Consider the following 12,299-nt stretch of genomic DNA (forward strand, 5'->3'; position numbering starts at 1 on the left):
GAAGAAGAAGCAGGAGCTTGGAGGGCTGCACAGCAGCGTATGCAAAAAAAAAAATCCAAGCGCGAGGGGAGACCAGCCTCTCGAATCAGGGAAGCAAGGCAGGGAGCAGTCCGAGCAACCCTTGACGATTCTGCCAACAGGTCTCTGTAGGAATGTGATCCAATTCTCAAGGTGGAGTCAAAGCTGAGTTGGATTCTGCTTCCAAAAAGCCACGCCAATGGATGGACTGTCTTGGAATTGAGTGGAAACGCCACCCATTTCCTGGTCTGCGAGAGGGGGGCGTTGTGGCTATTTGGCAGAGCGAATGTCAGGAGCGGAGAGAAACGCTGGTAGGGTGGGGACCCTTCCCAGACAGCGGCGTCCATTTTGCCCCCAGAATGTCTCTCCCAGTGATACGCCATCATCATGCGGTGTCATTCTGGGGGAAAGTGCACCCTCCTGCCAGGAATTGGGCGGTGCCATTGTTCCTTCCGGAATGTTCTCCAGGCTTATGCTTATGCGAATGCAGAGTGACATTTGGAGGGGTGTCGTTGGGGAGGATAATGGCAGGCTGGCCTTAGGGCAATTTGGCCAAATTGGGCCCTGCACCTGTTGGGGCTCTGCACGGGGGCAGCAAACAGAGCACCCGCAGTTACAGCTGGCACCTCGTTCTGTAACTCTTGCATGGAATCTTCCATGCCAAGTGTCGTACACTTGGTCTCACTCCCAGGGTTTTGGGGTGCTCAGAGTTGTTGGTACTGAACCCTAGAGCCCTCAAAGATCCCTGTTCGGTAGTACTGCCACCACCCTGTAAGAGCCAGTGTCTCGGTCCAGGGAAACCGAGACCCTCTAGGCTTAACTATATCCCTTGCAGGCACTGAGCACTTTCTTTACTTAAAGCCTCAGTCCTCAAGTTACTAGCCCACAATGAGGATTTTTGGTAGTTTGCTGAACGGCTAGGCAGGATTCTGAACCTTTGTCCCCAACAGACAATGAACCAACATGGCAAAAAGACTTTTTACTTTATTAAGTACATAGGGTTACAAAAAGTTACAAAAGGCAGCAAATGCTAGAGGCATAAAAACTTCTAGGAAACATATCAGCATAAAACAACAAAGCTAACTGGCTAACTCTATTATTCCCTGACTCTCACCTGGGTCAGCTTCTTTTGTAGATCCTCAGGTCAGTTACCTAAGAGGCCTCATGGTCCTGGCGGGGCAGGATGTGCACCCACCACCTTTTCCACCAAGAGACAAAGACCAAAAACCCTGTCCTCTGGAAGTGGGGCTGAAAGCCCGCCCTCTCAGCTCTTCCCTCCCCCCTGGAGATCTACAGTGGCATCCCATCCTTGATGGGCGTCTTTCTGGCTGCCTAGGTGCTACATAATCACCTTCCATTGAGTTGTAAATTCTTAGCAGCTAGGACAGCAAGCCCCTTCTGTGTCTTGCCACTGCTGCTTATCCTGGTGAGGGGGGGGGCACCAAAGTATTTTGCATTGGGCCCCACAGCTCCTAAGGCCAGCCCTGAATAACAGCAATTGCTGTCGCCATCATGGAAGAATGTGGTCTTGCATGCACCCATGCTCAGACCTCTCCTCTCTGGCTCCAGCTCCTTGCATGGAGAGCAGAGGTATTTAAAGGGGCAGCCCTCTGGTGGGGAGCCATGCCACTCCTCCATTGCTCCATTGCATTCTTCCAGCCTCATTGTCAGCACTGACATGCGGGCTCGAAGGAGCGTGGCCTTGTGAGCATGGTCGGATCTGCTCCCTCCAGGGGCTCAGGCTTCTAGCTCAGTGGTCATCACTGGTCCTGGATCTTCCATTCCAGGGTCTCCCGCTCCATTGTCTCCAAATCTGGGGTCCCCAGCCTCAAGCCTAAGCTCCATCCTGGCATCAAGGCTTGGGACTGAGTCCAAGTCTGTTCTTACTGACTAGTGGCGTCCCAAGAGGGCTGCTGCAGGTGCAGACTACACTGGGTGACACCATTGGAGTGACCCTAAAGGAGGGGAACTGGGGGACAAAAGACTTTGCACTGGGTGACACCAAACATGCAACTGGTGCTGACTCCACTTCTTCCCCCTCCTGAGGGTCAAGGCCTTGGAGTCACGACATTAGCCAGGCTTCCTTTCTTCAAGTATTCAAGATGGCGAATGCTCTTTGAGTTCTCCACCGTGGAGCAAAACGTTCCCTTGTTTTGCTCTAACTGTCATTACTGGGGTTGCCGAGAGCGGAGATAGGCTCTCCATCTCAGCCTCACCCCCCCCCCTTTTTAGTTGAAGGCAATTTCCCACCTTTATTAACCTCTCTTGATCAGTCCCTTGTAATTCCTGCCCTCTTTGATTTTTCCCGTTCCGCTTGGCTTCTCGCTGACGGATAGTTTTAATTTACAGCTGAGTGACGTTTTCTTTTAAACCTCGACAGCAATTTGGGGATTTGTCGGATCCCCACCTGAACGCTGTCCGCCACGCGCCGCTCACTTTTAAGTACATCAAAAGCCCCCTGTCGTATCTGGTGAACTCATCCTCGGATGTCTGTGCCCCTCTCCCCGTTTTTAAGTTGCTTCCAATTTACCAGGCTGATTTGTTTTTTGATTGCTTTATTTCCTTCGTTCATGTTCTCAGATCTATTACCTACCCCTTGTTGCTTCTCATTATCATCTCGTCCTCCTTTAACGTTGCCGGACTCAACATGCTAAAACTTGGCTCTAATCTTGATAATGAAAAGGGTTTGAGGAAGGAGTGGATTGGGGGGTAATGAAGGCGTAATTAGCCTGTTGAACATTAAACCAATTGTGATATAGGAGCCCATTTTTTTTCCCTCTCCTCATCCAGGAAGCCTTCCCCATCTGGGGATAATAATACTTACTGGCTGTTCCAAGGATTACAACAGTATAGTACTTCTGAGTACTTTTGCACCCTCCAAAAGCACCATACAAATGCTAAGTCTCTTGATGCAAGGCTCAGTCAGGCCAGCGCTGTTTTGTTTCCAAAATCCCTCAGCCTTGTGCAGGGTAACATGAGTGCACCCCAGTTCCCACTGTGTGATGGTACAAAAGCTCTGTACGATTCTCTGGGCCCTCTGTGGCTGCCTCCCACCTGGGACACTGATGGCCAAATTCTCAAGATGTGTCCAAAGGCCCACCTAGAGTTGGCCTCAAGGGTTGACCATGCAGGCTACTAGATGAGAGCCCACCCTGCTGTCCTCCGGGAGCCCCAGCACCCATTGGCAGTAGTGTCCATGTGGTGGGTGAGCCCAGAGCCAGGCTTTGTCCCAAGACTCACAGCAACTTGGCACCAACACAGGTCCCTCCTCCAACAAAACATGAAACTTAATTCATAGAAAGGCACAGAGAGACTCTCTTTTATATTGTTGCATCTAATTTGGAGGTGAAAATAGGTTCAGGGGCGAGGCTTCTGTGCTGGTAGGGTGAAAATGTGTCCTGGGGCTAAGCTTCTGTCCTCATGTTGTGAGGCTATTGTGCCGTCAACCTGTGTGTTTCACACTGAACTTGAGCTCTTTACTGTCAGGATGGGTTGTGAACACTGCACTTTAAAGAAATGATGCTATGAATTCAGCAGGTGGAAAAGTGGCATTCTGCAGCCTGTATAAATTATGCAAACCAAGTGCCTTTCCCTCCTCCCCTCCCCACCTCTGCTGCTTTTTTTGTGAGATAGCCTGCCTTTTTAACCCTTTGGCCTAATCTTGTGTCTGGTAAGCTTGCGATTCTAGACATCTCCTCCAGCTTTTCTAGCTTCTGAGATGCATCAGGCACCGCCCACAAATTTTTTCAGGCGTGTCTCCTCCTAAGGACTAGAAACTTGATTTTTGCTTTGAAAAAAATTGTAGATTGTGATCCTCAGGACGCTGAGTTCTGCACCCAAACTGAATATTTTTTTTCTGTACTCTTGTGGAATTGTGCTCCGTGGGGTTTAAACTCTTCTTTTGCAGCCACCTGTTTGTTCTCTCTCTCTCTCTCTCTCTCTCTCTCTGTCTTGTGGTTGATTCATGTGCCATCAGAATTCGTGTATGTGATTTCTTTCCTGCCCTTCTCCCCCTGCCCCAATGTGCCTGTATCTCTTGCAAAGTCCCCTTGGCTTCCTGCTTTGTGTCTCACTCTCTGCCTTTTTACTCTGTCTGTTTGTGATTTCAGTGGACTTCTCTGTATCAAAAAAGGTCTCCTTTTAGAAGCAGAGCACATGTAGACGCCTTGAAGGTACCCCTCCCCTTCTCCTGGCACAGGAAGGTGTAGTGTGCTCCTTAGTGACACCCTTGCATGCTTCTGACTGATGACATCATTAACATCTGTGTCTTTTCCTTATTTAGCTTTTATCTTATTTTTTTTTTCTCCTCCTGAAACAAAAAATTTTTTTTCATGACATGGATTGCAACATTTACTGTGCCATTGAACAAACGGAGAGCCCCACATTTATGAAGTAGATCCAGAATGAACTTTTATCTAGGTCTTAATGTTTTGTTTTGTTCTTAAACCCTCTTTTGCTATCTGTCGGTTTCTGCAATCCCCTTTCTGACACCATCGACCATCAATGATTTGGAAAGTGTGTGGGGAGGTGTGAAATTCTCCTTTAAAGCACTGCTTTAGACCTCTCTGGTCCTCCCACTACTTCTCTACTTCGAGGACATTCTGTTTATACATGGACTAAGGAGATCTGCTGCAAGTTTCTTCAAACCTGCATTGGGGAGGGGGGAACAGATTCTCCACTGCTGCTTTGCAAAATTATTCTGGATCTTCTTCTAAATGACTCTTTCTTGACTTCCAACCAAATTTGCACTGGATTTGGGATCTTGAATCGCCCGTTTTGATTCAAGCATCAGTAGCTAACTTCACTGGGGGATGCATCCAACGATCTAGCTGGATTGATTGCCAACTATAAACTGATCACTGGGGAGAAACTTCACTGCACTTCACCCCATTCCATTGGTGGGATCCTTTTCTTTCTTTGGGGTGGAGTTGGGGGACAAAATGGCTAGTTGTGTGCTGTGTGTTCTGGGTCTTCACCCTGAATTTTTGCAAATATCATAACACTTGGGGAGCACGGAGCCCGGACACCATCTTCACAGGTCATTTGTATGCACTTGCCAATTTGATTTGGGATTTTGGAACTTGTTTTTATTTGGGCTGGTGGTGGGATCGGGGGTCAGGAGCCCCTCAAGACCACATGCAGTGTGACACCTGAAAGGGGACTGTGAGTACGGAAGATTTTTGGTGCAGTCTGGAACCCTGGGCGTTTCTGCTGTTGTGGGAAGTCGACGCTCATACAGCTGTATATGCATAGACAACCCCTTTCAGACCTGCCAGCAAATGTACAGAGGTGAGGAACGGTGCCCCAGTGTGGCCCAATGGGTGTGGCCCCACTTCCTCCATGCTACACACGTAGAGGAGGTGAGCATATAGTATAGTACGAACAAAGCCTAATAAATTTGCTGCAGTAGGCATGCGTGCCTTGGATTTTACCACAAAGGCAGAGGCCATTGGAGTGTGTTTGGAGCTCCATAAAACACAGCAACACACAATGCCCACTGGCGCATATTTGTGTAGATCCATGCTGTTGTCCAAAACAAAACAAAACACCATTCCTGCAAGGTGGGTTGTGTTTTAAGATTGCTTGCGGAAGGATATTGCAGTCCGCCACTCAATACAGAATTTTGGATCTCTTGAAAAGTGCATGAAACCGACCTGAGTAATTTCTAGGCAGCCCACTCCTGGAACAGGTTGGTTTGCGCTGTATCCAGCACAGGTTAGGAAGTGGAAGGAGCACAACTCCAGAGTAAAGGGACTTATGAGTAATGCCCCAGAGTAATGCCCCAGCCACCACAATGGGGCTACTCGGATCTGTGCCAGTGAAATTGCTGGTGTAATACCAGACTGCTTGGGGTGGGGGTTAGGTTCTGGCTTACGTGCCGGAGACCGGTCTCATCCCCTCCCAGGCCTGTTCACCCACTGACCTGCCCACTGCCCTAAAACACTCCCGCCATGCCCTCCCCAGCCTCCCGCACCAACTGCCCTTGTCCAGCAAAACCTTACTGGGTTCAGGCAACATGGAGGCTGAATGCGGCTTCCATAGGCCAGCAAGCATCCTCACACCAGTCTAGCTGACTCTGCCAGAGGCACAAACATATCTTACGGCACATTTGCGACACTCCTGGGCCGGTGCAAGGAGCTTGAGCCAGCCAAAGAGCACATGAGCCTTGCGCTCTAAGTCTCCCTGAAACTCTTTAGGGCTTATCTTCAAACTCCCCTAAAGGGTTGTCCCAAGAACGAACTTCCAAATTCGCATCAAATTCTCTTTAGCAATTCTAGGCCAAGCAAAACTTGCTAACCGGTTATCATTTTGCTGGAACAAAACTATTTAAATAAAATGAAATTGTTTTTATGAAAAAAAAAACCCAGTAACACCATATTTGCCAGGCAAAATGTCAACCCGTTCCCATGTTAATATCTTTCGGTGGTATTTGGGGGGGGGGGGGGTGTGAAATTTGTCATTGGGTGTGGAGTGAAGCCCACCAGTTTCACAGCCCCCTTTCCACTGGCTGCCAGTTAAAAATTAATAATTAAAAAAAACACCAAAAAGTATAGAAAATTGGTTGATACTATGAGAAGATCATTGTGTAGTTAGCAGCAACTGTTACCCTGCACATGCAAGATCTTGTCTGGTCTCGGAAGCTAAGCAGGGTCAGGCCTGGTTAGTACTTGGATGGGAGACCGCCTGGGAATACCGGGTGCTGTAGGCTTATACCATGATCTCGGAAGCTAAGCAGGGTCAGGCCTGGTTAGTACTTGGATGGGAGACCGCCTGGGAATACTGTGAGCTGTAGGCTTATACCATGATCTCGGAAGCTAAGCAGGGTCAGGCCTGGTTAGTACTTGGATGGGAGACCGCCTGGGAATACCGGGTGCTGTAGGCTTATACCATGATCTTGGAAGCTAAGCAGGGTCAGGCCTGGTTAGTACTCGGATGGGAGACCGCCTGGGAATACCGGGTGCTGTAGGCTTATACCATGATCTCGGAAGCTAAGCAAGGTCAGGCCTGGTTAGTACTTGGATGGGAGACCGCCTGGGAATACCGGGTGCTGTAGGCTTAGACCATGATCTCGGAAGCTAAGCAGGGTCAGGCCTGGTTAGTACTTGGATGGGAGACCGCCTGGGAATACCGGGTGCTGTAGGCTTAGACCATGATCTCGGAAGCTAAGCAGGGTCAGGCCTGGTTAGTACTTGGATGGGAGACCGCCTGGGAATACTGGGTGCTGTAGGCTTCTACCTTAGTCTTTCCAGACTGAAGGTTGCCAATTCAGTGTGTAGTTAGTGAGTTTTTTTTTTTTTTCCCCATTGCAAATTCCACTCTTGAAAATCAAGAGTTTGGGCCTCCCATTTCCTTCTTGCCAGCCCTTGATTTCAGTGCAAATTCTCATCAGAGAACCTTTGCCTGAGCTATACTTGACCAGGGCCTGAGATTTCCTGGTGCCTGAGGTGGTACCCTGAGTACTGCCCCTTCTTACCTGTGGTGCACCAGTTCCCACCTCCACGGTTGCTCCTCCTCTCCCTTCCTGCTTTTGAAAACAAAAAGTGGATTGAATTAGAAGAGGAGGTGGGGGATAGAGCAGAAGAGGAAGTGATGCAGGACAGGGGTGTGGCAAGTTAGAGCATTGGAGGTACTCTAGACTACTACCCTCCTGTCCTTCATACTGCCAGGCACAACGATTGCTGGGCCTAGACCACCACCACTCTTTAGAGTGGCCCAGACAAGTGGTAGGGCGTAAGTTCCATTGCAGTCAATGGGATTTAATGTCAGAGTGGGCATAAGATCGAGTTGCAGGGGTCATTACTGTGCCAATGGGGTGAACGATTGAAAAAAAAACTGCAGTTCATACCTACCCTCCTCCATCATGTTCATGTCTTCCAGCCAGACCTGGGCAGGTGATGCTACCCGCGAGGCAAATGCCTTCATCCATCACTGACGTCTTGTGTATATGCTTGCTGGGGGTGAAGCCATGCCCATCTCCTGTTACGGGGGTTCTCTTTTCTTTTCCAGGCCAAGCAAGCTCTGGGCTTAAAAGGTCTATTTCTCAGAAGTCCAAAGCAGGCCTCTCTAGACAGTCATGCTGCTGGCCAACTCAACCGCAAACACTCCTTTAGCAGTCACATTTTACGGCGGACAGCCAGCGCGCCCACCAAGAGCCAGAAGAGGACCAAGAAGGGCTTCCCTGAGATCGCGATCGACACCAAAGACAACAGCTCTGAAGGGGCCAGCGAGGACCGCGACCTGGAAGATTTCTCCCATCCGCGTTTCGATCAAGAGCCGGAGTTTGCGTCCCCGGCGCCTTCTCCTAGAGAGGGCGGTGCCCACAGGGAAGCTCCAGGCAAGGGGTTGAAAGGTAAGGCCCAAAGTATTGGCAAAGGTAGGAGCAGCCAAACCCGCGTGCACAGGGACGCCACCTTCAGCGAGCCCATCCGGAGGTCCAACCGGGTCCGCCTTCAGGAGCCGCCCCAAGAGAAACCGGGCGTCTTTGCCCGCTGCGCTGTCAACGGATCGGGTAGGATTGGCATGGCCACCAACTGCATGAAATGCATGATCGGCTCCAGCGAGAGCCCCGATTTGGAGTGCAAGTGGAGCGACCACTCGACCGCTAGGCCCGCCTCCGATGATGCCCCGCTCCGCACCCCCTGTAGCAGCCTTGCAGGCGACGAGGAGCGGTTGGAGCTCAAACAGTGGGGGATCCAAGAGCAGCCAAGGCGGCAGGCAGACCTGCCGCTCGGTTGTGGCTACGGGGCTGCCGAGAGCCTGCCCAGGACCTGCCAGCCCTTTGGGACTTCAGGGAAGAAAAATGGTGACTCGAAGGGTCACGGGGTGAAAGGTCACTCCAGGCAGAGGTGGCAGGGCCAGCCCGGTGGCAAATACGGCAGCACGATCAACTTGGTGACCGCCAGCAATGGCTCCGTCTCCTCCAACTCCAGCAGCCTGGAGAGCCTCGGAAGCCCCGATTTCCCCAAACGCTCGTCTGAGAGCTCCAGAAAGCAGGCAGGCACCCTGCAGAGGGAAATGAATGCCCTGTTTGCTGAAAAACTGGAGGAGATTCGAAGTAAATCCCCTATATTCTTCACTGGTAAGACCAGAACTGTGTCACCGCACCCCCCTGCCGTAGTTCATGTCACTGTCTCTGTCTCCCATTAGAAGACCCCCCCCTTTTTTTAATTTAAACGTTACCATTGTAGCTTTTAATTTAGCAAACACCAGCAGCGCATGTGTTTCTGTTTGGGATTGTCTCCAGCCTAGATGTGACAAGTCTCAGGCATGTGTTCGTTTGTCCAGTTCCTCCTGTAGACATCTGCAGTGTGTGTGTGTGTGTGTGTGCGCGCGCCTTGCAATCCCGTGCCACGTACATATGATTCTGAGATTTCTTTTTCATCCAACCAGAGCACCCTGCAAATGTGCAAAAAACCCCCCCCCCCCCGCCACTAAGCTTCCTGGGTGACCTTGGGCCAGTCACTTTCTCTCAACCTCACCTACCTCACAGGGTTGGGGTGAGGACAAAAGGAGGGGAGCAGCTGTGTACCCCGCCCTGAGCTCTTTGGAGGAAGGGTGGGTATAAAAATGGGGGGGGAATCAAATGTCAAATGAGGGCAAACTCTTTCAACGCAGCCCCATTAATATCCCGACATATCTCAAGCTATTTATTTATTGCATGATGATGATGATGATTTAGGTCTCTTTGTCTTTAATCTGCTCTTGTCCACTCTGATCATTTGGAGCGGTGTAATATGAACAGGTTTGATCAGAGGCAACCATCCTCGGTCTTCTCCCTTCTCCAACCATGGTCCAAGCTCTGGAAGGATATCATGTAACTACAACTACACAACTTGTAGTTACAGGTTGTGCTTACTTCCTAGGGCATTTGGGTTTGTGCAATCAGTTCTTGTTATCCGCTAGGGATAGGTGCCTGGAAACCCTAGTGGATAGTGAATTTACAGATAATGAACCATTGATCCTATGGGATCATGGGACCTATGGGATCAATGGGGTTAGGTGCAATGGATACCTGGGGGGAGGGGTATCGTCAGAATAATCCAGCAGAGACCCTCAGGAAGCCAGCTGAGTGTAGCAGGAAGTGCCAAAATATCTCTGAATGCTGTGGAGACCTTCAGAATCATGCCTGCAACCAGCTCCTTCCACCAGCCACTTTAAAGGAGTCCGCGCTGGTCACAGGCAAGCATTGTGAAGGTCCCTGCAGACTCTGGAAGGTCTCTGCATAGCTGATAACAGGAACAGAGGCACGGATAAGGAGAGAAGGTGGCAATTCTGCCCCGCATTCTACTTGAGGACCACCTTACAAGGTGAAGAATCGGCTGCAACATCCACCTCTGTTCCTTGGCTTCAGAAAGGAAGAGGGGAGTTGAGGAAGCGTGAAGGACAGGAAAGTGATGGAGATGATGCAATTGTCCCTGGCAATCTTTCCCGTCAGGTCTCCTCTCCTCCCCACTTCCTCTGCTGCTTAGTTTCCATCTTTCTTTCTGAAGTTAGGGAACAGGAAGAGGGCAGGCAGGAGTGAGTGTGTGGGTGGATAGAGGTGGGTGCTCCCTGCCAATCTTCCACCTACAGCAGCCTCCTCAGTCAGCCTCCCTGGTGGGCCTGCCCTTGTGATTTCAATGAAGCAATGTCCAGATTCATATTGGTTGGCTACAACCCTTAGCGTTGCACCCAAACTTCCAAAGAGAGGCGTAGCGTAAAAATGTGGAACGTCCCTCTTTCTTGCCACTCGAACCCCCTTTTTGTTTTCCTTTGTGGCTGGAATGGGGAGCTAATGTCGGTCCACCCCGTTGACTATTCACCTCGGGCTGCTCTGGTTGGTCCAAAAAGGAGTCTCGAGATCCTACAGATGTAACGTCTTCCAGCTCTCGCACTTTCCCCGTCCTCCTTGCTAATTTATTCCTGATCCATTCCGGCCTTCCCTGAATTAACTGCATTTTTTCCTCTGTTCTGTCCTGTTCCACATGCACTCTTGTCTCTGTAGTTAAGAACTGAAAGGAAAGCAACTCACAGGTAACTGTCAAGCTGAGCTGATTTCTCTTGCCTCATTTCCTTCTGATGTATCGTAATTATCTCTGGCTTTTCTCTAGTCTTGGCATGACTGCTTGAGATATTCTTTGCATGCTTTTGGTTTGATCGGAGGGGGGAGAGAAGGGGGGAGAGGAGAACTCTTGCTTCTAGATTTTTTTGCTTACTCAGCCATTTTTGTATCCTGACTTGGATCTCTTATATGGAGCAATGGATCTCTTATACGTTTTATTTTTCCTGGGTATTAACAGCTCAAAAACTTTCCTGCCACTAGCATGGTTTCTTGTAGCATGCCAGCATGTGTGTGTGTGTGTGTGTGTGTGTGTGTGTGTGTGTGTGTGTGTGTATCTTCAGTTTAAGGGATATTTCTAGAGGAAAAAAGGTAACCTCCAATAGGCAAACTGAGCCATTTCATAACATTTAGTGCTCTGCGGTGGTCCAGTTGCCTATGAGGATTTGTGTAGACAAATTCCTCACAGGCGTGGGACCCAATCCCTCGATCACCAGCGCCATTTCATATGGTTGTTCAGGTTGCACATTGCACAAGGCCGCCGTTCACATTGGATGGAGGAGGAATGTGGTGGAATGTCGCTTCCCGCAGGGAGGAAGGGGTGCCTTTTTCAAATTTGCACAAAGACGCCATATGGCTAGCGGCATCCATGTTGGTCACACTGTTGATTCTGGTGTGATGCGCCTAGAGATAAGGATGTACGAAGAGCCTGCTGAATGTATGAAGAGACCAAGGCCTCCTAGCCCAACCTTCTGTTTCCCACAGTGCCCCACCAGCTGCCCCTGAGAAACCCACAAGCAGGAGAGGAAGACATACCATCTCCTGCAAGTGCTATTCAGAGGCAATTTCCTCCCTGGGTAAGGGGAGGTAACAGGTAGCCATCATGGCTAATAGTCACAGACTTGCCTTCCATGAATTTCTCTGATCCACTCTTAAGAACATAAGAACAGCCCCACTGGATCAGGCCATAGGCCCATCTAGTCCAGCTTCCTATATCTCACAGCAACCCACCAAATGCCCCAGGGAGCACACCTGATAACAAGAAACCTCATCCTGGTGCCCTCCCTTGCATCTGGCATTCTGACATAACCCATTTCTAAAATCAGGAGGTTGCACATACACATCATGGCTTGTAACCCGTAATGGATTTTTCCTCCAGAAACTTGTCCAGTCCCCTTTTAAAGGCATCCAGGCCAGATGCCATCACCACATCCTGTGGCAAGGAGTTCCACAGACCAGCCAC

The 12,299-nt window shown here is 50.0% G+C and overlaps 1 protein-coding gene across 1 annotated transcript in view; it reads left to right on the forward strand.

Moving 5' to 3' along the window:
- PLCH2 (phospholipase C eta 2) overlaps positions 1-12,299 on the forward strand; it is a 77,357-nt gene that overhangs the window by 61,726 nt on the left and 3,332 nt on the right. The window contains exon 16 of the mRNA XM_066637404.1: positions 8,026-9,097. Coding sequence (XP_066493501.1) covers positions 8,026-9,097 — 1,072 coding nt within the window. The remainder of the gene's footprint in view (positions 1-8,025; positions 9,098-12,299) is intronic.

Source organism: Tiliqua scincoides, chromosome 9 (genome assembly GCF_035046505.1).
Source record: "Tiliqua scincoides isolate rTilSci1 chromosome 9, rTilSci1.hap2, whole genome shotgun sequence".
In the NCBI taxonomy this organism is placed as follows: Eukaryota; Metazoa; Chordata; class Lepidosauria; order Squamata; family Scincidae; genus Tiliqua; species Tiliqua scincoides.